At 48.9% G+C, this 25632-nt stretch overlaps 1 protein-coding gene across 4 annotated transcripts in view; it reads left to right on the forward strand.

Moving 5' to 3' along the window:
- The first annotated feature begins 4348 nt into the window (after nucleotides 1-4348).
- The window catches only part of P4ha2 (prolyl 4-hydroxylase subunit alpha 2), a 30347-nt gene continuing 9063 nt past the window's right edge, over nucleotides 4349-25632 (forward strand). For 2 of the 4 annotated variants that reach the window (XM_021176423.1, XM_021176424.1), the window contains exons 1-9: nucleotides 4349-4460; nucleotides 4963-5090; nucleotides 13163-13262; nucleotides 13934-14030; nucleotides 14372-14523; nucleotides 17089-17226; nucleotides 20453-20692; nucleotides 22307-22500; nucleotides 23214-23390. In XM_021176423.1, coding sequence (XP_021032082.1) covers nucleotides 13181-13262; nucleotides 13934-14030; nucleotides 14372-14523; nucleotides 17089-17226; nucleotides 20453-20692; nucleotides 22307-22500; nucleotides 23214-23390 — 1080 coding nt within the window. In that variant the 5' untranslated portion in view covers nucleotides 4349-4460; nucleotides 4963-5090; nucleotides 13163-13180. Of the gene's footprint in view, nucleotides 4461-4962; nucleotides 5091-13162; nucleotides 13263-13429; nucleotides 13516-13933; nucleotides 14031-14371; nucleotides 14524-17088; nucleotides 17227-20452; nucleotides 20693-22306; nucleotides 22501-23213; nucleotides 23391-25632 lie in introns of those variants that run through there. The other 2 variants (XM_029484070.1, XM_029484069.1) reach the window with 2 other exon arrangements.

The following is a 25632-nucleotide window of genomic DNA, read 5'->3' on the forward strand; positions in this document are numbered from 1 at the left end:
GAGAAGTAAGCAATAAAGCTTTGCTGCAGAAGATTCCGGTTGTCCTGAGTGTGTTCTTGCCGGCGGGGACAAAAGCTCGGGATACAACACTTCTTCATGTTAAACATATTGGAGAGATCAGGAACTCAAGGCCCATAGTTAAACATGATAAAAGCAATATACAGCAAACCAGCAGCCAATATCAAGTTAAATAGACAGATACTTGAAGCAATCCCACTAAAATCAGGGATAAGACAAGGATACCCACTCTCCCCCAACCTATTCAATATAGTACTTGAAGTTCTAGTCAGAGCAATAAGACAACAAAAGGAGATCAAGGGGATACAAATTGGCAAAGAAGAAGTCAGGGTATCACTATTTGCAGATGATATGATAGTATACATGAGCAAACCCAAAAATTTACCAGAGAACTTCTACAGCTGATAAATAACTTTAGCAAAATGGCCAGATATAAAATTAACTCAAACAAATCAATAGCCCCCCTTTACACAAATGATAAATGGGCTGAGAAAAAAGGGAAACAACACCCTTCACAATAGTCACAGATAATATAATATAAAATATCTTGGTATCTTGGTAACTCCAACCAAATTTGAAAGATCTGTATGACAAGAACTTCAACTCTCTCAAGAAAGAAATTGAAGAAGACCTCAGAAAATGGAGAGATTACTCATGGATTGGTAGGATTAACATAGTAAAAATGTCCATCCTACCAAAAGATTCAACACAATCTTCATCAAAATTCCAAACTAATTCTTCAAAGACATGGAAAGAACAATTTTCAATTTCATATGGAAAAACAACAACAACAACAACAAAACAGGATAGTGAAAACAATTGTTAACAATAAAAATACTTTTGGGGGAATCACCATCCCTGACCTCAAGCTATACCACAGAGCAATAGTGATAAAAACTGCATTGTATTGGTACAGAGACAGACAGGTTGATAACGGAATAGAATTGAAGACCCAGAAATAAAACCACACATTTATGGACAGTTGCTCTTTGACAAAGAAGCCAAAAATATGCAAAGGAAAACATCTTCAATAAATGGTGCTGGTCTAGCTGTCTGTCTGTATGTAGAAAAATGAAAATAGATCCATATTTGTCACCTTGTATAAAGCTCAAATCCAAGTGGATCAAGGACCTTGACAAAAAACCAGATACACTGAATCTAAACAGAAGAGAAAGTGGAAAAGAGCTTCGAACTCATGGGCATGGGGAGGGGTGGATTTCCTAAGCAGAACTCCAATAGCTCAGGCTCTAAGATTGGGAATTGATAAATGGGACCTCATGAAACTGGAAAGCTTCTGAAAGGCAAAGGACAAAATCAATAGGACAAATCAACAACCTACAGATTGTGAAAAAAACTTAACTAACCCACATCCGATAGAGAGCTAATATCCAAAATATATAAAGAACTCAAGAAGCTAACCTCCAAAAAACCAAACAACACAATCAAAAAATGGGATATAGAACTAAACAGAGAATTCACAACAGAGGAATCTCAAATGGCCGAGAAGCACTTAAAGAAATGTTCAAAGTCCTTAGTGATCAGGGAAATGCAAATCAAAATGACCCTGAGATACCACCTTACACCAATCAGAATGGCTAAGGTCAAAAACTCATGTGACAGCATATGTTGGAAAGAATGCAGAGAAAGAGAAATACTTTTCCATTGCTGGTGGGATTGCAAGCTGGTACAACCACTCTGGAAATCAATCTGGAGGTTCCTCAGAAAATTGGAAATAGAACTACTTGAAAACCCAGTTATATATACCACTCCTGGTCATATACCCAAAAGATGCCCCATACCCAAGGGCACATGTTCCACTATGTTCGTAGTGGCCTTATTTGTGAAAAACAGAAGCTGGAAACAACCCAGATGTCCCACACTAGAAGAATGGATATAGAAAATGTGGTTCATTTACACAACAGAATATTATTCAGCTATTAAGAACAATTACATCATGAATTTTGCAAGCAAATGGATGGAACTAAAAAATATTATCCTGAGTGAGATATCTCAGACCCCAAAGGACATGCATGGTATGTACTCACTAATAAGTGGATATTAGCCCCCAAAAGCACAGAATACCCAGGAAACAATCCACAGAACTCATGAAGACTAACAAGTGAGGATGCTTCAATCCTACTAGGGAGAGAGAAGAAACCACAGGGCAGAGGGAGGGAAGGAACTGGATGGGAGAGGGAAGGGGGAGGGGAAGGGAGGAAGGGAACATGATCAGGCATGGGGGAGGGGAACAAGAGTAAAGCTCAGAAGGCCAGCAGAATGAGTGTAAATATACAACCTCTGGAGGTGGGAGGTGGGCAACCTTCTAGAATGTACCAGAGACCTGGGAAGTGAGAGACTCTCAGGACTTAAAGGAAGGGACCTTAGATGAAATGCCAGACAGTGGGGAGAGGGAACTTGTATAGTCCACCTCCAGTAGAAAAACAAAGCATTAAGTGGAGGGATGGGCTTGCCATCCCATGGTCAAAAGCTCTGACTCAGAATTATTCCTGTCTAAAAGAACTGCAGGGACAAAACTGAAGAAAAGACTGAGGGGAAAGGCTGTCTAGTGACAGGTCCAAATTGGGACAGATCTCAAGGGGAGGCTGACACTATTACTGATGCTATGTTGTATTTACAGACAGGAGCCTAGCATGGTTATCCTCTGAGAGGCCCAACAAGCAGTTGACTAAGACAGAAGCAGATACACCCAACCAATGGTCTGAAGTTTGGGGCCCTGTGGTTTAATTAGGGAAAGGCTGGAAGAAGTTGAGGAGGAGGGCAGCCCCATAGGAAGACCAGCAGTCTCAACAAACCTGGTCCTCGGAGATCTCTCAGGCACTAACCAGTCAGCACAGACTAGCGGGTCTGAGGCCCCTGACACATATTCAGCAGAGGACTGCCTGGTCTGGCCTCAGTGAGAGAAGACACACCTAACTCTTGAGGAGACTTGAGGCCCCAGGGAATGGGAGGCCTGGTGGAGTGTGGGGTTGTGTGGGGGTGTGGGGACATCCTCTTGGAGACGGGGGACAAGGAATGGGATGAGGAGGTCAGAATGGATGGGGGATAACGACTGGACTGAAAAAAAAAGATTAAAGATAATAATTAAAAAAAATAAAAAAGAGCATACACCATGTAAGGGTGATTTATCAAAGGTGAAGCAATAAACATAATACAGTAATTGTTTGGGGTTGTTGTGGAGCTAGAAGGCCTGAGAGATAGGCCAAGAAGATGGACTTTGCTTGCTTGGTTGGCCAAGGAGAGATGCACAGTAGGTGGTAGAGTGGGGTGAGGGTTATGTTTCCATAGCCATGGCTTGAAGGTATTTATAGGCCAATGGGAAAGATCCTGTGGAGAGGGGGAGGAGGAGGAGGAGTAAGAGGAGGAGGAGGAGGGGTTGGAGGAGGAGGAGAAGGAGGACCACTTCGGAAAGAGAAGTGGGCGGGCATGGGAAGGATCTGAGGATCTGGGCAAACTGTACTTTCTGTGGCATAGCAGATGCAGAAAGGTTTGTGCAGGTTTCAACTGGGCTATTGGCTGGTAGCTGCCACAGACACGGACAAGTGGCCAGGTAGTATTTTCTGAGTTGTTTCTGTGTGTCTGTCTTTCCTAGTCTGGGCCGTCTGCCTGGCCCCATGCCATTATAGGGAATCCACACCAAACTCCAGGCACAGTCCCACAGGCTGGGCATCTCCGTTCTGGGCTCTGCTCCCTGATGAGATTCTCAGACTGCTTCCCCTCATTCATGGAGAAGCAAGCTTACAGGGCAGGCGTGGGAACCTGCTCAGCTGCCAGAGCATCCTTCAGTTCAGATCGAGGTCGGCTGCTTCCCTGTCTTTACTGTCTGTGTCTCAGACAGAGCTGGTTGAGGTGTCCAATCTCATTGGCCTGTGTTTTAAGCCATAGGTTGGCCCTAGGATGAGATGCTCCAGGCTATGGCAACTTCTCACATTTCCAGAAGAGCCATAGCCTGGCTAGCCTGAGCCCCTCAGAGAAGCAGTTACGCTTTGGAGAGGGGACATCTGGAGAGATGAGGTGCGCTGACACCTCAGACCCTTGTCTTTTTCCTCCATCCACTCCCCTCCCGGGATACTCAATTCCTGATCTTAGTGACGCCAGCCTCCTGCAATTTGCCCGTGGTGATGGATGTGGGGGTGGTGGGACCACAGAGGGCTGGAGCAGGCTGGGATGGGGGCGCCGCCCCCGGTGCGGGTCCCATGCGGCGCAAGGAGGCGTGCATCGCATACGTGCAGCGCGTGGCGGGCGGCTCGGGCCTTCCCGAAGGCTCCAGTGGCTTGGAGCCAGGCCCGGGCGGGCCCGGGGGGCGGGAGGTGGGGACGTGGCGGAGGCTCAAGCGGGCGGAGACTGTGACGAGGGCGGAGCCGAAAGCGCCTGGGCGACGCCGCGGGAGGTTCTGGAAACGCCGGCTTGCTGCGCGTGTTCAGGTGAGCGCGGGTCCGCAGGGTCGTCGCCCGGCTGGGCTCGGGTCCGGGTGGCCGGGCGGTGCGTTCTTCTCTGCGCGGAGCCGGGAGCTGGATCCGGGGTCCCTCAGCCCCGTGCCCCGCGTCCGGCGCCCTGATTCTGCACCCGCCTGGGTTCCTGTCCCGCCCGCGTCCCTTACCAGGGTTAGGGCGGTGAGGTCAGCGGTGCCCTTCCTGCCGGTACTACTAGGCCGGGCCGGACAGGACACTTGGCGGGCCTGTCGGTTCAGGCTCCCGGGAAGGGGCGGCCTGACCCCGGGGTCCCCCCCACCCCGATCTAAGGCGGAGGCGCCCGCCTGGCCCCGGAGGCGGCGCTGCTTAGGATGAGGAAGACCCCTGGCTCCCAACCCTGGCAAGGACCAGCTTGGTCGCTGCCAGTTTTATGGGCTCTTAAATCAGAAACTCTCCTCCTATCTGTCAGAAGACATCCTTGTCGAACCGAACCTCTGATGTTTTCCCTGAGTAGTTTCAGAGACCGGTGGCGATTGGCTGACTGATTCAACAAATAGAGCATTCTCTGTGCCTGGAGACTTTCAAGGACTGAGGCAGGCAGAAAGGAAGACTCAGAAAGTTCAGGTCCAGAGCATCGGCAAGGTAAGTACTGAGTTAGTGTGGAGTTTGAGCTGTGTGGACTTGGTAGATGTCTGGATGCTTCCGGACAGGAGACATGGGCTGGCGTGGGAGGCTCACTTATGAGTGGCCGCAAGCTTGGGCCAGTATCACGTTTGTGGTACACTAGTGGAATCAAGGTAACGGTTTTGGGCCGCTTTAGGGAATAGCTGTCCAAGGGCCCCACCCACAAGCAGTGAGAGATCTGCATGATGAAAGTCCATTGAGCCCTTGCAAGGTGAGCATGGATCTGGGTACTTCTGTCGCAGGTTTTTACTGGGAAGTACAGGTGGGTCTTCCTGTCATCTGTGTTCTAATGCGTCATTTACTATGCTGAAGGAGATCATTGAATTGTTCCCTACAGCAACTCTGCTGCACTCTCAACACGTTAAGGAGTCTCAGTACAAGAGAATCATTGGGGAAAGGCCTCCAGCCAACTCACTCCATCCTTGCGACGTGGCTTCCCTGACTGGGCCACACAGTGGATCCTTACCCTGAAGAATGACACTTTAAGGATTTTGCTTCTTAATGCAGGCCATCTCGTTACTGACACCTTATCCCTCCTGTTGGAAGAGCTTCCTGGTCCTAAGAGCAGGGTCCCAGTGCACCACTTTGCAGCTTCTGGCATCCTCCAACGTTCTCGGCTTTGCAGAGGTCTATTGTCTAGCTCAGAATTTATAGGGTGATTTTTGCAAGCTGTTGCTTGTTCTGAATTTATATCACATCCAAGTCAGCCCATGGTTGAGTGTCCTGTTCAGTTGACCAGGATTTCCTCTGGCCTGTATCTCCACTGCCTCTGAAGTGTCCAGGGTGTAGTCTCTCGATATGGTTCTGTGTGTGCCTCAAGGCCCAGCCTCTCGGCTCCTCTCCATGTACAGAATGTTTGACCTTTGGATTCTTTTCTTCTTGGGCCTTCTTGTCCTCACACGAGCTTGTCCACTGTGTGGCCCAACCAGTGAAGCCACGTCGCAAGGATGGAGTGAGTTGGCTGGAGGCCCTAGCCTGAAGATTCTGTCATATTGATCCTCCTTATTACCGTCAGAGCTCAGCAGGCAGATACAGTGACAACTCAACTGAAGCATTGTGTGTGGCCTTTGGGTGTCCCTCCACATTGTCACGGGCTCTGCAGAGAGGTGATGCAGAGTGACTTACTTATCTATAGATTGGACTGCGTACAATGGACTGTGGGTTGTTCCTTGAATAGCTTCATATCTGATTAGACTGGGCCTGGGGTTTGAATGAGGGAGAAGAGAGGAGGTGGAGGAGGAGCTCTTTTTGCCCACAGGCAGCTCATAAGCTCTCTGAGATTGCTGTTTAGCCCTGGCAGCTGCCTAGAGCCTAGGGAGGAGCCCTAGTGTGGGTGCTCATCAGGGGGAGACTGAGGGCCTGCAGCTCTGGGGACTGCGTGGAGTGAGGGAATGGAGGGTTTCCTTCTCTGCTGAGAAAGCTTCCATTTTTGACTGCATCCTCCCACATCCTTGGGAGGGTTTGAGGCTGGACCGAAGGCCTTGGCTGACTTATGGCCACGTTGGCCGATAGTGTGCAGAGGCCTGGGGGGTGTGTCCCTGGCTTCTGGGATCTGTCAAGAGCTTAATTTTATGCAGATGGAGGTTGACAGCAAATGGTGCAATGCAGGCACGGGAAGGACCAGCAGAGTCCTGGAAAGAGGCTTCAACTTTGAGAACCATCATTCAAATCTAGTCATTTAGACCTTTGAAGTACCTGAGGGTGGGGCACCAGCGTATCCCAGAGCAAAGGGAATTACTGAGTCCTGTGGTCTGTGGGGTTTGTGCTGGGGATGTGGAGTGAAGGATAGACAGACAGTTTTCCTTCTCAGCGAGAGCAGAGCAGGATGAGAAGGTCAGACTGGGCTTTTTCGAGAAGCGGGGGTTTTGTTCCGCCGGTGCCATGGCAGGGCAGAGGCTTTTGTGTGTGGATAGTGATTTTCCTGACCCTGATAGGATCTGTTTGAGCCTGGTGCAGGTCAGCCTCTGCTCCAGACTTCTTGGTAAGTGCTGGCTAGAGATTGTTTGCTCTGTACCTGGCATTCCTGGGAGCCAGGGAGTGGTGGAGACCCCAAGGCCTGGTACTTGTGGGAGACTGGAATGAGCAGGTCAGAAGCATAGAACTATAAGAGATTTTTGGAGTATTGGTTCTGCTCCCTGTCTTTTGCCAGGGAACCTTTTTTTGGTGAGCTTTGGGGCCTGTGATTGGTCAATTCCAGGGTCACCTCCAAGTGTTGCATACTTTGGTGGCACCTGTTTCCAGTCTCCCCTGAATTGAATATGTCATCTCTCCTGGCATTCCTGGGACCCAGACATCACTCACCTTCTGACATTTTCTTGTTTCTTCACTGCCTCTTTGTATGGGCCTTCCTCACTCGAAGAGCCACTAACTTGGGCTGAGCAACTGTCCACTTCAGGTCCCCTTGAGTTCCTGTGATTCTCTCGGTTGGTTCTGATGATTGGTCAAACTCAGCTCAATGATTGACAGCTTGCTGGCGTGTGTCGTCTAATTCAGTTCACAGAACTAACAAGTATAGGTCCTAAGGATGGTCTCCGTTGTATAAACGAAAAAAAAACTAAGGATCAAAAAGTCCAGGACTCCAAGGTTACAACGCCAGGAAATGACAGTTGGAGCTAGGGTTTAACTCTAGGTCTTTCTGACTCCATGGCAGGCATGCCTGCTCCCTGGGTGATAATGTGTGACATGTCCAGTAGAAGTGACTCCGGCTTGAATTCAGGGAATGGTGTCGTTACTTTTCCTCCAAGAACTTTCCTTTTCCTGGTGGCCTCCAAGTACGGATGTCATGGGCTTCTTAATCTGTGAATCTTTAGACATCTGTGATCAAGTTTTCAATCTGAGTGCAGTGTGGATTCGCAGTCTTGGGAAGGCACAGGTGCTATGACAGTTACTGAGTAAGATAGGATGGTATCAGTGTGTCTTACAGGAGGGGCCTTCGCTGGGGAAGCTTAGCTTGCTGACGTGCCTTCAGCAGCCTCGGTGGGTGGTTCTTCTTATGTGGTTTACAGTACTGTTTCTCCTCATTCCTGCTTTGTGTAGTTTTCATCATTCATGGTCAACCACACTGTGAAATAGTCATTGGAAAACAGAAGACATAACAACTCTAGGCTCTCCTAAGTTCTGTGACGGACTCCGTGTCACTCTATGCTGGCCTTCCCAGTGTGTCATTCCTTCCTTAGTGTATCCATGTGGTATACACTACCCATTGTTAGTCCTTCCATCCTTTATAGCCAGTTATCAGGTGGACTGTACAGTATTAACAGTGAGAGTGCTCAAGTAACCTATTCAGCACTGGGCATTTCACATCAGTCCATTGTTATAATTATTCCGCCTTGTTCCGTTGGCAATCTCTCCTTGTGTCTAATTCCTAAATTAAGCTTTATCATAGGTATGTACTTTCCGAGAAAGGCAGCATCTCAGGGTTTTGATACTATCTGTGGTATTAGGCATGCACTGGGCTTCTTGGAATCTATTCTTCATGGACAAGGCAGGAGTATTGTATCTGGAGCAGAGATGACTATCTGGCTTACAAGGTTTTTGTGAGAATTAGATGGTAGAAATGAAAGATCTTTGGAAACATAAACCGTGGTTATCTTAGACTAGGTTCCCAGAAAACAGAGCCCGAGGCAGAGCTTAAGTGCTTAATACTTATTGGAGAAGTGTATTGCAGGGCAGCTGGGGTGAGAGGAAAGGAGAGAAGAATGGGAAACAACCCGGGGGTACCTTAGCCAGCTGGCCCCTCTGTGTGGAGATCTGTTGGCTCTTCAGCCATTTCGGGTCTATCTACTTCTGTGTGCAAGCTCTGTGGGGACTCCATGACTGTAGATGATTTCTTACAGGAGGAGTTTGGAGGAAGTGTCGACTCCCACTGATATGTCACCCTTCATCAGCTCAGGTTCCCTCATTCCCTAGTCTGTTCCCTCTGTAGCCATTGAAGAGGCAAGTCGAGAGGGAGTGGGAGGAGCCTGAGATCTGGTCCCTCTGTAGCTGTTGGAGAGGCAAGTCAAAAGGGAGTGGGAGGAGTCTGAGAATCACCTTGGGTCAACAGTGTCTTCTCCCTGGCTAAGCGAGAATACGATGGTTTGGAGCCCAGGGCATGGCTGTAGCGTGGCAGGGATGCCTTTTATCTTTTGGTGAAGTTTATTTTTGGTAAGTTAAGTTCAGCTTGTCCGTTTGTGGAGGTCCTGATGGGAACCCAGCTCAGTGTTAGCATGTGGACTTTCGACAGCTTCTCTGCTAGTAAGTACACTGCCCTGTTATTGAAGCAGGAGGCTTTCAGCATTCATGTACTGAACAGAGAGATGATGTCAGGACAGATGTACTTTACCGGACACATGCATTCTTGTCAAGCCCATTCAGTTCCCATTTCCTCTTCTGACAGCCATGGGGCTGCAGGTCTAAGGCTAGAGAGTCCCTTAACTGATCTTTTTATGTGCTTCCTTAAATGGACACTGAGAGATGAGACTCAGGAGGACTCTTGGGAGAGGGGAGATAATTTGGCTTCACTGAGCAGAGATCTTGCTCTCACAAGGCTCTTGGTTAAGATAAATATTTTTCACATGAAGTCATTGAAAGTTTGAAGTCTGGGGTGGTGCAATGGGGCTGGAGAGGGTAGCAGGGCCAGGTCACAGAGCTACAAGGGCTCTTTGGGCTAAGGTATTTGGACCATGTCTTGCTAGTCATGGGGAGCCAAAGGGAGGGCTTTGGCAAGCTTTGCTGGCTACTTGGTAGAACAGAGTTGGAGGGAAGCCAGTCCAGAGGTGGAGAGGTCAGAGCAGGTGGGGCCTACATGGCTGAAGGGTGTGCTACAGGTAGACCAGGGTGATGACTGAGGCACAATGTTCTGTAATTGGACGTGGGTGTACTTCTGGGGCTGTACGGACATCCGTGTTCTTCAGTAGTGGGAGCACTTGGGACCTGTGCACAACTGGGAGAGTACCTGGGTCCTCTCAGCTCTGCCAGCCTCGAGTTAGCCATAGTGCAGCAGGCAGAGCCATGGTGGAAAAGGAGGTTGAAGAGTCAGTCCTGTTGGGGGCAGTTATCCCTCCCCTGAAGGCAAACAGCATTTTGCCCAGTGCCAGGCAAGACCTATTTACAAACTCATGTTCAGTCTCTAGGCTGTTAAATGCTTTGTGAAAGCGCAAGCTGTAGTGTTTGGGCTGCAGCTGGGAGCTTGGCAGAGGGTCTTTCCCCGATGAGGTAAGGGGAGAAGCTGAGGACGCTGCTGGTTTGCAGCTGGAAACATCTTTTCATGGCTACTTGGCCAGGTTATAAATGTACTTTCCAAAGAGCAGGCTCGCTGCGGGACCTCTGCTTGTGTGTCTTGGAATCGCTGTGCTGAAAAATGGTGCCAGTTGCCTGGTGGGTGAATTACTGTCACTGGGACATTGGCAAGCTTTGCAAGACCTCCCCACAGGGGTCCAGACACTGCGATTGCCAAGGCCCCTTTGGAGTTCAGTTGAGAATGTCCTACTTTGTTTCCTTTACATATTAAACATACTACAAAATTATATATTTTTAAGAAATTCTAATAGAATGTCTTGTAGAAAGATCAAGAAAACAAAGATAAAAAGACAAATAAAATCATGCCACCAAGATACAGTTAGAGTATAATTCTTTCTTACATGCATTCCTACATAATTTTTTTTCCTCTCAAAACATGGAGCATAATGTATTATTGGGGGCTGGCCTTTGCCAGGCTGCTTTGATCTCTCTATGTTGATATTCATACAGTGTTTATTGTTATTTAGCTTATATTAATCTACTGTACAATGTGTAAACTCTTTAGTTGTATTTTGTCTGGACAAATCTGATGAAGAATACTTCCCTGGGTGCTTGCTGCTAGATAGACTTTATTCTAAACCCTGAGATGCAGCTCAATGCTCAGCAGTGTTCTTATTTGGTGCTGTGTTTCATAAAATGAGATTTGACCATGACCACCTCCTGGATTGTTCTTCACGGATTCCTGGGGGCTCCTGGGAAGGCTTTTGGCAGAACTGGCCCTGGCCAGACACATGAATTCTCACTTTTTCTGTCCTGGGTGAGTGCTGGGTATAGCTCTAATGAAGGGCTGACATTCTCCAAACTGTAGAGAGCCGCTGTACTCAGGCTAAGTACCTCCTCTCACCTGACCCAAGTTAGGTGACTTTTTATATGAAACCTTTCGAGTTCAGGGGCCCTGGGGTCAGAAGAGATGAGCAGATGTCCCTGCTTGGAATGGAAGTGTCAGTGTGGCAACCTGAGAATGGTTTGCCTGGGGGTGCCCAGTTCTCTGGACCAACAGGGCTTTCAAACCCATCTCCCCTGCCAGAACAGGACTTTGAAGGCACTTGGTAAGTTGTTGCCTAAAGCCCACGTGTGCTTTTTTGAGGCTGTGGATGGACTCATCTAAGCCAGGCAGCACATTCCAGAGAAAGAACAGCTGGCATTCATGTAGTAAAGAAACCTGGTTGCTCTCAGGTATGGACTGTGGGTGGTATTTGAAAGGCATGAAGAGGCTTTCTGGTTTCCTGACTATGCTGCCTGATTTCTGACTAGGTAGAGTTGTAACTGGCCACACAGCAGGGAGCTCCATGCAGCCCCTACTTCATCCAGATCTGGTCTGGTCTCCTGCTTGGGCAGAGAATCACCCCTACTCTGAGGGGCAGTTGGCTGGCCCTCCACATCAGAGAGCCTCCCAACTCTAAGATTTTCCTACTTTTTTTTCTTTTGGCATTTTTGCCTTCTCTATTTTCTTTGCTTTCCATCTGATAGTAAATTTCCATCTGAGCCATTCCAGAGACTTGGCTTAGTTGGAACAAGAAGAGGAAGAACAGGCAAGGTTCAGCTGGGTGGTGGCCTTTCCGCACGTTCTGGGCTGCATGGCTGGATAGGGAGACATGTCTGAAGGCCCCACTGTGGACTTAGGCCGGCTGCCAGCGAAGCTTGTCCCAGGTTGCTGCTGCGTCTCTCAGAACTGTGTCTATTTCTAGTCGGATGAGAAGGCAGTAGCTGGCTTCATCCTCATGTCAGCAGCCCAGCCCCAGTGTTTTGACTGTGTGAGACTGATTCACCTTTGTATCCTGAGCACCTAGCTTGCTGCCTGGAATCTCTGGGTTGTAAGTAAATGCTTGTGAATGAGTAGGGAGTGTCTCAGTACAGGGAGAGCCGTGTCTGCTCAGAATTGCCACTCGGAGGCAGGTGCAGACTGGAAGAGGTCAGTTTTCCTCTTCTGCTGACTGTCGACTCTGTACAGTCAGTTTGCTTGGTTACCCTGGCCATGTTATCTCATTTTTTTTGTCACTGTCTCTTCCCTATTATCACTTCCTTATGGTCGGAATCCAGGTTCTTGAATCCTTTGCCTCTATTGATATGTGGCAACGGGACCCTTCTCTGTGTGGGCAACCCTCAGTCCATGTACAAAGGGAGTTCACTGCCGGAGGCCACTTTCACGTTGGGATACCATGGCCTCCATCACTGGTTTGGGGAGAGTGGAGCTTGCAGAGGTTCTTCTTCCCCTCCTGAGATCCCGATGATGATCTTGACGTCTTGGGAACCAACTCTGTGAATTGGCTCCTCCTCCATGTGGCTCTTGGCACTAACCTGGCATGGGTATTAGAAAGTAAGAAACAGGGCTAGGTGGGAAGTCAGGTGTATACATTTATAATCTTAGCAACTGGGAGGCTGAGGCGGGAAGATTGTGACTTCCAGGCCATCCCGGGCTCCAAAATGAGACCTTGTCTCCAAAAAGGAAAACAGAATAAAACAAAACTGAGGCAAGGGCCGTAAGTGAGCACATGTCTCTGGTTCCATGTTCTGGCCCATCCCCTGGGTGATCCCGAATGCCTTATTTAGTGACATCTTTGAGTGTGCGTTTATGTATGTGCACAGCGTGTATGGATTTGTCTTCTCGCAGGGTCTTGGTATGCAGTTCAGGCGGCCTTGAACTTTGTCCCTCCTAACCCAGTCTGAGTTTCCAGTCTGAGTTTCCAGGCATACACCACCCATGTCTTTCCACCGCGTTGACCTGATAACTGCTCCTGAATGCCTTGCAGGTACTGCCCTTTCCAGTTATGAAGCTCCAGGTGTCAGTGTTGCTGATGCCCTGGTTCGGTGTCCTGAGCTGGGTGCAGGCAGAATTCTTCACCTCCATTGGTATGTGGCAACAGAACTCTAGTCTACCTAAGCAGCCCTCAGCTAAGTGCAAGGGGCTGTTGCCTGAGGTTCGTTCAGGGTGGGATAGTCTAGTCATTGATTTTGACCAGTCCAGGGAGAATGGAACTTACAAAGGCTCCCCCTATCCCTGACCCCTGCACCCCCAGGAGATCCTGATGAACATGCATCTTGGGAGGCAGCTTTCTGAATTGGACTCTCCTCTCTGGAAGTGCAGACTGCAAGTAGCTTTCAGGTCTTTTTCAGTCCTTGGCAAAAGGCCGGTCTATGCAATGGACAGTCTCTGTTCCAAGGACCAGATTCTCTCCTTTTCAACTGAAGGTTAAGAGCTGATTTCCATGTGATGCACCCCTAGATATCCATGCCCCTTTGACAGGACCAGCTGGCTGACAAGGGGACCAAGAGATTTAGAACTTCTCCTAAAGTCGTTCCCAGTGCACGTGCGCTTTGCCCAGGCATCTTCTTGACACATTGCTTCTATCTTCCTGAAGTCGGGGGTCACGGCGTGTGAATGAATAGGCCCCTTTAACTACCAGTCCCTGTGATTCCTCGTTTACTGGCATATACTGGGCGGGAGCACTCACTTCTGTACTGGTAATTGCCATAAGCCATTCCTCATCCATTTCTCACTGGCCCATGCTTCTCTCCTGTAGGGCACATGACTGACCTGATTTACGCAGAGAAGGACCTGGTACAGTCTCTGAAGGAGTACATCCTTGTGGAGGAAGCCAAGCTCGCCAAGATTAAGAGGTGTTCAATGTCCTAAGACCCCACACTAAGTCATCCCTGCTGCTCCTCTTCCCCAGCCCATCCAAGGTGTAAGAGGAAGTCATTGAGAGGTGACCTGGGGAGTTGACCTACAGTTAACTTATGCTGAGTACGGGGGGGTCAGGAAGCTACCATCTCTTTTGCCTTCTTTTTAATTTACATGAGAGTTCCCAGCTCTTACCTAGATTAAGGGCTAGAAGTATCTAGGAAGGTACTATATTCATGTTTTATCATCTCTTGATGAAAGAGCCCTGGACCTCACGAGGGAAATGAGCACCCTGTGTGGGTGGGTGTGGTAGTCACTTTTTCCTTTGGTTCTGCAGCTGGGCCAGCAAGATGGAAGCCCTGACCAGCAGGTCAGCTGCCGACCCCGAGGGCTACCTGGCTCATCCTGTGAATGCCTACAAGCTGGTGAAGCGGTTGAACACAGACTGGCCTGCACTGGGGGACCTTGTCCTTCAGGATGCTTCGGCAGGTGAGGGACGGTGAGCAGCCTGGAGCTGTCCTTGTTGTTTTGTTTTAAAAGTATAGTAACACTCACTTCCTGTCCTTTTGTCATGTTTCTCAGTAGTGACATTTTCTAATTATACTTCAGTAATACATATTTTATAACAAACTTCAGATACGTAAAATATCACATAAAAATCACAATGCTTAATCCAATAACTCCATGATAAACACCATTAAAATTATAATCTCGGGGAATGGAGAGATTGCACAGTGGTTAAGAGAGCTGGTTGGTCTTGCCGAGGATCCAAATTTGGTTCCCAGGACCTATAGGTTGGCTCACAACCATCGGTATTTACAGTTCCCGGTAATATGACCACCTCTTCTCACCCCTGTAAGCACCGGACACGCATGATGCAGACACACATGCAGGCAGAACTCTCATTCATACACAAAAAATAAACCTTTAAAATCATTTTTAAAAACTATAATCTTGGGCTGGTGAGGTGGCCCAGTGGGTGAAGCCCTAATCATCCAAGTGTGAGGACTGAAGTTTGCATCCCCACAAGCCATGTAGAGCCAGGCGAGTGCATCTGGCATCATCCCAGCACCAGGCAAGTGAGTCTGGCATCATCCCAGCACTCAGGAGGCAGAGATGAGATTTCCCAGGCAAGCTGGCTAGCTAGACTCGCTGACCCATGAGCTCTGGGATCATGTGGGCGCCCCTGCCTCAGTAAATAAATAGAGGGTGATTGATGAAGACAAGTGACTTCAAATTTGAGCTTCCATATACATTCGTATGCATCCGTATGCACCCATCCACAAGAAAACATACATATACACATTTATAAACGTTCATACACACCAAAAGAATCCGCTTATGTGTACAAACATGTTATTAAAAACTGGAGCTATACATGGCCTAAAGGATTAAAACTCATTTGCTTTAAGGGATGAATGAATTAAAAATAAGTCAAGTGGGCTGAGGCAAGCTGGATAACAGAGACTTCATCTGAATATTTCCTACATGTGTCTTTTACGCACAAAGCATGTCTGTGTGGAATTGGCGTAAACGTGCACTCAGTCCTGCATTTCCCAGGTTCTGTAGATGCAGCTAAGTGTGCCTGTGCCGTGACTGTAAAGACGGAATGGTCATCTTGTAGTGCACCTGGAGTTGTTTCCAATTTTTCAGCCCTCTTTTACATGCATTTTGGGTCTGCCTCTGATTATTTTTCTAAGCTAAATACCTAGAAATGGTATTTACAGGGCAGAGCATAGATTTGTTTTTCTGGGGTAGTACCTTCTGTGAGTGAACACCCAGAGGAGAGGATCTTGGTAATGGAAGGGTGGGCTGGAGGTGGGCCACGGGCTTCCCAGCCCCAGGCTGGGCTGGGCCTCTTCACTGAGTGCTGATTAACTTCAGACTAGCTGTCTCTCTGGCTGAGACTGGTTACAGCCACGTGACCCGCGGGGGAGGGGGGTTGGCTGGGGGCTGGGTAGTCTCTGGGGAGGGATTGGTGAGCTCAGAGCTGCTGGAGCTGTGCCTGTGAGCTCACAGCCTCCAGGAGCCACTGCCTTTCCCAGGCCCCACCCCCCTTCACCCTCCCTTCCTGGGCTGGGCCTGCTGCTCAGAACAGCTCAGAACAGGCTGTTCTGCCTGCTTCTGGAGAGGTAGGCAAGGAAGCTTGCACAGATGCAGACAATAGATCTCCACACTCCGACGTCTGATCTTGTCGTCCCCACTCCCTACATCGCCATGTGGAAATGCTGTGATTACCTGGAAGGTGATGGGACACGCCCCGAGAGCAATCACTTATTTTCATCTCTGATGTTGGCTGCTTGCCCCCTGAGATAAGGGGGAACCCTGACAGTACCATGTGGCTATTTCTAGGGGGTTTTCTTTTTTCCTGTATACTAAAGTCTTCCAAGTTTCTGACCATATATCTGTGAAGGAGATGATGTAGCAGCTTTTTGACACCCTGGCTTGGTGTGATGAGAGGGGGTAGCAGTGGATGCTGCTCCTCTTGGCAAGGGACCAGGGATAGAATGTGTTGGAGTGCCTCTCCCAGTCCCCAGTTCTTAGGCAAATTCAAAGGCCTGAATCATTAGTATAGCAAGGCCTGGCTTCTACTTAGAGCCCTAAAATAACAGGAGCTGTGTCTCTGGCTTGGGACCAGGGCTTAGGGCCCTGGAAAAAGCAACCTGGGGCTGCTTCAGGGGTCAAATCTGTCTAGGCTCTGGGCTGTGGCCTTGGGTAGAAGGAGCTCATACCCTGCCTACTGAACTCTTATGTGCTAAGCTGTGTGCAGGGCTTTTTGGTTCCAAATGAACAGCACAGGGAGGGCTAAGAAAGTTCTGTAGAGGAGCCCCCAGAGAGGACTTCCCAAGAAAGGGAAATGAGTTATTATTGTTGTTTCGACTATTATTTTGGTGTTGCACCCCGAATGTGTGCCAGACAGGTGTTTCATCACTGAGCCCCCAGCCTGCCGACAGCCTCTGAGGGAAGGGACCGGAAAAGCTCATTAGCCAGAAACCTAGTTAGTGACTGTCCACTGGGTCAAGGGTGACCTGTGTTCTCACTGTCATTTGGAAGGTTTTGTCGCTAACCTCTCAGTTCAGCGACAGTTCTTCCCCACTGATGAGGACGAGTCTGGAGCTGCCAGAGCCCTGATGAGACTTCAGGACACGTACAAACTGGATCCGGACACGATTTCCAGAGGGGAACTTCCAGGTAACACACCTCCATTTGCTCCCGTCTTCTCGCTGTCTGGACAGCTCTGACTGCTTAGATGCGACTCACTGTTGCTGTTGGTGCTGATCTTTTGGGTTTCCATTCGGTGCCAGTCTCCCATGTGTCAACCCCTACCCCAATGTCTTGATTCAGATATTAGCCAGGAACTCCCCCCTCGTGAGGTAGAGAATTGAGGTCGTAGCTCAGGAAACTCCCTGCGTGCGCAGCTCACTCCCAGAGGAATGTCCATCTGCTGGTGGATCTGCTTCCATCCCTGAGCCTCTCAGTGCTTTCTGTCCAGGGCTGATCTGTAGGCTCGCTGCTCATTCCCCATTGACATTTTAGTCTCTCCCTTTCAATCAACCCGTACTTCTCTGGGCTCTCTCCTTGAGTTCATATACAGCCCCCCTAGCCCCCATTTCTTGTTTATGTCCCCCTTTTCCTGCTCTCTGTCATCTGACTTTTTATGACCTCAGTTTTTGCCCATCTCTTGTGTTTCTACTCTAGATCCAATGTTCTCTTGAGCCCATGACTTCTCTCCTTCCTGCTGAGGTTGCTGGGTAGTGATTTATTCTCCCTGGTTCCCACATACTCCTGTACCCACAGTGCTTTTATCCCTTCTTTCTGTGATCCTGTTCTTCAAACTCACCAGGAGCACTGGGCCAGTAAAGCCAGCTGTCAGATTACAGGTATAACTTTTAACTTCACAGTAGCATCTGGCGCGGATCGCTTCTTTCTCTCCGATGTTCTAGATTCTGGCTGCTGATCTCTGACTTTTCTCTTTTGACTCATCTGATAATTCATTCCTCTGCTTTTGATTGTTTGTTCTTTAAATTGCCCCCCCCCTGCTTACTGCCTACTTCTAGTTGTTATGAGATTTCCTGGCCTTAAGGGGTGGAGACCAATACAACCAAGGATCCAATTGGACTTCATTATGATTTAAACACCACCTCACTCCTTGGGAGCCTAGGGGAGATACAGCAGAGAGGCCCACAGGCTGTCGTAACTGCCTTCCTTCTCAGATGTCCTATCACTGGTTCATCATGAGCTAGGCTCTTGGTGTGGAGGACTCTCCTGAGCTGACAGGGAGGACGGTTCTCTTTATTCCTGCTTCATCAGGTGTTGGGCCAAGCCCAGCCATGAGACCAGAATGAGGAGGGAATTCTGGGAAGCTTTCTGACGTGTAGCTCTGAGGCATAGTTGGTGGTAGAAGGGAGCTGTATCCTGACTGTATCCTGCCACAGTGAACAGGCCCCTGGGTGTCCCGAATAGGGCCAGAGGGCAAGGGGAGTTACTGTCCGAAACTTCCCCCACTGGTCACTCTGAGCCCCTCCCCAGCTGTGGTGCCATACATGCATGATGTGCAGATCTGTGTCCCTTGTCAAGGCATGTCTCCTGGGCTTCCAGCCAGGATAAGCCAGTGCCTGTAGGCATCTCTACTTGGACATTCTATAGTTTGCCCGAACGTTATCTGTTCCAGATTGACATTCCCATCTGGTGTTGCACTGTTTACCCTCAGCCTTTAGCTATTATCTTAGGTGCGATTCCCATCGGCAGCCTAAGCCACAATCATCGTCTGTGGATTCTGTCTCTTTAATGCCCTCTGACCTTTCTCATATTTCCAGCTCACTCAGGATAATTTTCTGTGTTATCCACTTGCGTTAGATGCTCAGGAGTGACCGCAAAGTCTCCCTATAGGTGGTCTTTGAGGACCCCACTGCCTCCTTGGCTTCCGTGCCTGTTCTCAGCATTTCTGCTCCAGTACCCTGACCCATTCTGGGCTCCTCCTCCCTGTCAGAAAGCCTTTCAGCACGCAGCTTAGCTGTGGAGGACTCCACAGGGAGTTCAGGGAGCAGACACATGAGTTCGCTTCTAGGGAGGATGCTGAGTTCTGGAAGTCATTCTTCACATTCTTGGCATTCACAGGACATGTTGATTATGGCTGCTGGTCTTTGACATCCTGAGGCAACATTGTCATATGTCATCTCATTTAGTTTTTTGGCACAAGCCCTTTAAGACCGATGCTGGTGTCTCTATTTAGGTAGATATTATTATATCTGTTTAGATAGGGGACTGAGTCTGAGGCTGGAAAAATTGCCCAGAGTCACACAAATAGTAGGTATTCAGTAAGATCTGTACATCCAGGCTCCATCCAAGTCCAGACCACAGCTTGTTTATCTGTGTTACACATCCTGCCCATAATAGATTCCTGAGCCCAAAGAGTCAGGGGAGATTCATAGAGACTTGTCGAGAGAGTAAAGGGGTCCCATAAGTCCCCTAATCCTTGGCCTGCCTATGACTCCATCTTGTATTTACTCTCTTGACATTCTATCCCATGTTCCCTGAGCCACCGGGATGAACAGAGCCTGGTCTCTGTAGCAGCTGCCACTGTGCAGCAGGGTTCCCTTCTGGGAAGATGCCCATTGTGGCCTTTAGACAAAGAGAGCCATGTTCCAGCAATTCTAACATGCCAGCCACACCCGATAGCATGTAATAGGGAGGTTCCTGTGGTCTGCAGGGAGGTCCTAACCCCCTTGTTCTGTGGGATCTGTTATTCTGAGAAACATATAGTCTTTACCATCACAAGCTTCTCTTAAGCTCCACGTCTCCCCAGAGCTGTTGCTGTTTCTCAGATTGGAACTGTCTCTGTGGTCACTTTCCCCAGCAGATGCCCCGTTAGGCACAAGGTCCCTGCCATTGGTGTCTGTCACCTGTCCCCATTCCCTGTATCTTCTTCCTCTTGGTCGCTGCTCATGCTACTCCATCTGTGCCCCCTGAGGTCCAGGCTCAAGCCTTCTCTTTTCGTTCCTTCTTCAGACTCTCCCTGCAAGTCACTGCCCTCACCTGTAGTTCTCAAGTCACCTGAATTCATCCATGTTCTCTACTTTCACAGTTACATGGCCGGCTGCCTTCCAAGCATCTTCTTTTGTGTTGACCCACAGGACCTACACCACTGACCTCAGGGCCGGATTTCTAGACTCCCTCTCAAAGCCCCTTCCCATATGAGAGAAGGAGTATGAGCCTTAGACTGTGAACTCTAACTTGAACTAAGCCAACCTGTTTATGTATGTATCGATGACATTTCATGGTGCACGGCATGAAGTCCAGGTGGCGTTCTGCTTGGATCATGTCCCTCTTTCCAAGGCCCAGGCTTTTTCTAAAGTGAGCATCTCCCTTCTTCAGCCAGTATCGGTTCAGAACCTGACTGCTGTCTTTCCTGCTTCAGGCACAAAGTACCAGGCCATGCTGAGTGTGGACGACTGCTTTGGGCTGGGCCGCTCAGCTTACAATGAAGGAGACTATTACCATACTGTGCTGTGGATGGAGCAGGTGCTGAAGCAGCTCGATGCTGGGGAGGAGGCCACCGTTACCAAGTCCCTGGTGCTGGACTACCTGAGCTATGCTGTCTTCCAACTGGGTGACCTGCACCGTGCTGTGGAACTCACCCGCCGCCTGCTCTCTCTTGGTAAGGAGGTTAGGGGCTGGGGGTAGCAAGGGAACTTGACACACCTGCTTGATCATCTCTTGGAAGTGTATCAGTTCCATTGTTAATCGTTACAATGTGACGATTGTCTTAAATGATTTTTTTTTTTTTGGTTTTTCGAGACAGGGTTTCTGTCCTGGAACTCACTCTGTAGCCCAGGCTGGCCTCGAACTCAGAAATCTGCCTGCCTCTGCCTCCCGAGTGCTGGGATTAAAGGCGTGCGCCACCACGCCCGGCTCTTAAATGATTTTTAACCACCGAGTAGCTTCTTATACACACTCCTCATATTAGATGCCTCTGACATCTTTGTGTATTCATGTGTGTAGCTCATGTGCATGCATGTTCATGGGCATGCATGTGCGAGTGCATGTGTACATGTGTGCGCACCATGGCACTTTTAACAATAAGGACCAAGTGTTGTGGTGCTTGTACCACTATGCAGGGTGGACCCTTCACTGTGTTAATCAGAGCTTGAGAAGCAAGCTGTACTACTTCCAGATTGCTACGGTGACAGCAGTCCCAGCTCTCAGTGACCTGAGGTCTAAAGTAGGACTTAGCGTGCCATGTGTACTTTGTGTGTCAGGTGATGAGGGACAGAACAAGGCCCCAAGCACTGAGTCTTTAAAGCTCACTAGTTGCACTTCTTAATAGTACCTGGGAATGCTGTTGTCTTGGGTTTCATGGAGCAGCGAGGGCTTGCCTTTGCCACTGCTTTCCAGGGGCCCAAGTGTGAGGTCAGCTCACATGTGAGCATCCTGCAAGACCAACAAGGGGAGAGGGCTTTATAGATCCTATCAGGTGAGTTAGTAAGAGGCTTGGACAGGGGGTCAGGACATCCTGGGTCTTCTCCTGTGTGGTCTCACCTTACGTCACTGAACATCTCTGGGACTCACTCAGACTTGTCTAGAGAGTGACACAGAAATCCTGCTGTCGTGGTTGCTTCAGATAGTGTGATGTCCACCAGAGCTGTGACTCTTCTATTTTTAAATAAAGAGTTATGATGATATTTAATTAACTAATTGTGCGTGTGGGTCAGTATGCAAGTGCCACAGTGGTACAGCTCTAGGGACTTGGTTCTTTCATTTCACAGTGTGTGGGTCCTGGGGATCGAACTCAGGTTGTCAGGCTTGGCAGCAAGCACCTTTACCTGCCGAGCCATCTGGCCTGCCTTGCAGCCCTTCTCTTTCACCAGTATCTCAGCTTGTCCCCTAGCTGTAGCCAGTGTGTGGTATGGTTGCCAGACCGGGCTACGTCTGAGGGGAATGACTTTAAATTGCTACAGCTAATTACAGGGAGGAGGCAGAACTCAGAACTTGAGGGGCCTCCAGGAGACCTGAGATGGAATTCTCCCCTCCCCCTGCCCCTAGTTACTAGTTAACATGTTCTGCTTCGATGACATGTTTCCCTCATCATTGGAGAAGGTGAAGGAGCTGTTGGCTCTTAAGCTCTGAGTGGTGTGCCCTGGTTAGGTGCTGCAGCCAGCAAAGCATAGGGTACCCATGACCTGCTGGGCAAGAAGCAGCTTGCAGACCAGTTTCTGTAGATGACCTCACAGATGTCTGCTGTTTCCTTGTTCCCACCTTTCACCTTTCCCAGACCCAAGCCACGAACGAGCTGGAGGAAATATGCGGTACTTTGAACGGTTGTTAGAGGAAGAAAGAGGGAAATCACTGTCAAATCAGACAGATGCCGGACTGGCAACCCAGGAAAACTTGTACGAGAGGCCCACGGACTACCTGCCTGAGAGGGATGTGTACGAGAGCCTGTGTCGAGGGGAGGGCGTGAAACTGGTGAGACCTGGGAAGGGGCTGGTGGTCAGGCTGGGGATCTGGAAAGTTCCACTGCCTATTTGTATTTTTCTCCACATCTGCTGAGGCTGGTAGGTGGGCATTCTCTGATGCACAGGGCAGGAGATTGTCTCCTTGGTGCTACGGGAGAAGTACCAGGTACCATCCTGTAGAGCATTATTGTGTGTCCCACTCACCCCAGTGTGCCTAGCTACCATTTGACTCGTTGGTTTGAAGAAAACGATGGGTGTAGATGAACCTCAGGTCCCCAAGGTAGTCGTCGTGTAAATGACATGTAAGACGCAGTGGTAAACAAAGGCAGTACTTGCTGGGGTTTGTTTTGAGAGCCATAGGGTCCCAGTGACCTTCACAGCTCCGCATGAGGGAGGCTCTCACCTTTCCTGGACCCCTGACTGGCTCTCAATAGTTTCTGTGTGGAACGGTCTCCTCATCAATAGTGCTTCAGACTTATTCTAATCTCCATGGAAAGGGTCGTGGAGTGCCCTCTGCCACAGAGGTTGTGGAAATGAGGTGATCTTCTGAGAGAAGGGGAGCTGTGTGATTGGGGTAAAGTCACTTCCTACTTAGGTTTTCTTCTGTGGTGAAGCTGACGACAGTCTTGGTCATAGAGGGTGAGACCAGTGCATGAAGACAGCTAGTCTGGGACCGAGAGTAAGGACTCACTCTGCTCAGGCCCTGTGCTCTGTGCTCCGCAGACACCCCGGAGGCGGAAGAAGCTTTTCTGTAGGTACCATCATGGAAACAGAGTGCCACAGCTCCTCATCGCCCCCTTCAAAGAGGAAGACGAGTGGGACAGCCCACACATCGTCCGGTACTATGATGTGATGTCTGACGAAGAAATCGAGAGGATCAAGGAGGTTGCTAAGCCCAAAGTAGGTGTCTCTGAGGGTCCTGCTGGGGCACTGAATAGGGTGGGGTGCAGTCCCTCCTGCTACCTCTCTGGAGAAGTTTGTCTGTTCCCCACTCTCACCAATAGCTAGCATGAGTTCATTGACATGCTGCAGACTTAGCCTTGAAGGTTCGTGGCCTACTAGGGAAGGAAAAGTTGGGATGCAGGAGGGGCAGACATAAGCTATGACAGCAGGTCGTGCTGGGAGCAGGGTATCTCAGTAACAAGTGCCAATTCACCTGGTTGAAGGGCTGGCATATGGGTTGTTTTTGGGGAAATGCATAGTTCTAGAAGAGTGGGACCTCAGGGCTGCAGTGAGGGGGAGGGCTGCAGTGAGGGGGAGGGCTGCAGTGAGGGGGAGGGCTGCAGTGAGGGGGAGGGCTGCAGTGAGGGGGAGGCTGCAGTGAGGGGGAGGCTGCAGTGAGGGGGAGGGCTGCAGTGAGGGGGAGGGCTGCAGTGAGGGGGGAGGACTGCAGTGACGGGGGAGGACTGCAGTGAGGGGGAGGATTGCAGTGAGCAGTGCCAGCTGCAGTGAACTGTCTGACTTGGAGGAGGATGTACATCCATACAATCTGGATATCCCTCATCTTCTCCATTTATTCATTATGTTTCCGTTTTCAGTTCAAGCACACTTTATACATTTTTTACTAAGCTTAGTAGTCCTTGGCTTGTTTTTGTGAATTTTCTTCTTGGGAGTATTTTAACTGGTTACATTGTTTTATTAGTTTACTATTATATGCTAAATTATTTACATCTATCTATCTATCTATCTATCTATCTATCTATCTATCTAATGTATATGAGTACACTGTAGCTGTCTTCAGATACATCAGAAGAGGGAATCGGATCCCGTTGCAAAAGGTTGTGAGCCACCATGTGGTTGCTGGGAATTGAACTCAGGACCTCTGGAAGAGCAGTCAGTGCTCTTAACTGCTGAGCCATCTCTCCAGCCCCTGCATATTTCTTTTTTTTTAACATAAGGTCTTATGTAATTCAGGCTGGCTTCAATCTATCTATCTATCTATCTATCTATCTATCTATCTATCTATCTATCTGGATATGTGGATAACCTTGAACTTCTGACAGTTCTGCCTCCACTTCCCAAGGGCTAGAATTACAGAATTACAGAAGTATAATATTATAGCATTTTCTACAATGCAGGCAATCGATTTATCTATCTCATGTATTAAGCAAGCACTCCTTCAGCTGCTCCATGCTCCCAGCCTGCTATGCCGAACTATTTGTTTTGAAATGTACCTCATGGTGATAACTAGAGTTTATTGAGCTTGGTGTGGCAGGACCTGTCTCCAGCATTGTATGTTTTTGAACTGTTGTCTGTCGCAAAGACTCCAGCTCATCTTCATTTTCCCTTGAGAAAATGGAGAAAGCTGGCCTGTGTGGACCAGAGGTGGTAGAAGTTAGTCCTTTTTTGGGCTGACTTTCTTGGGTTATCTCAGTAGGATTGTCCTTTGCAAGCAAAGAAGATGTTTTGCCTTCCTAATACAACTCCTTCGCCTTGACTGTCTTATTGAGCTGCCTGGAACTTCTACAACATTTTTGCAGCAGACATCCTTGTCTTGTTTCTGAGTATCATGGAAATCCAACTGGTATTTCTGCTTTGTACGCTTATTGACTGTTGGTTTTGTATATATGTCAGGTTGGTACAATTATTCTTGGATGCCTGGCCCATAGATGACTTGATCCCATTTAATCTCTTCTGAAGAGAACTGTGGGCTGCCATTTCCCCCATGTTCTCCCATCACAGATCATGGGGAGGGAGGAGTTAGCTGGCTCCTCTGGTCTTTGTGTGTCGTAGAATTGTAGTGACTGAGGTGGCCAGGAGCTTCTGCTCATGAAGACCTCAGAGGTTCCTGTATTAGCCTCCAGAACCGTAGGACAGCCTTGGTTTGAAGACCTAGCACATCTGGAGACAGGGTCTTGCTGATATCACCGAGAGTCAGTCAGGTCAACGTGTACAGACAACTGTAACCGGGACTCACCTCACTTCCTGGGTCAGTTACAAAGTCCTTTAGAAAAGAAAACTATTTTCTGGGTTTCTAACCGAGAGAGGCACTGTCGAGCCGAAATCTCCGGAGATTCCTTACCTGCCTTAGTCTCAGACATTGAACATTTCTCTCTGTGCATGTGCCTACATGAGGAGCATGAATCGGGAAGGTGGCTGGCGTTGGGACAATTGTGTTTTGAACAGGAGCCGTGTGACAAGC

Source organism: Mus caroli, chromosome 11, assembly GCF_900094665.2.
Source record: "Mus caroli chromosome 11, CAROLI_EIJ_v1.1, whole genome shotgun sequence".
Lineage (NCBI taxonomy): Eukaryota > Metazoa > Chordata > Mammalia > Rodentia > Muridae > Mus > Mus caroli.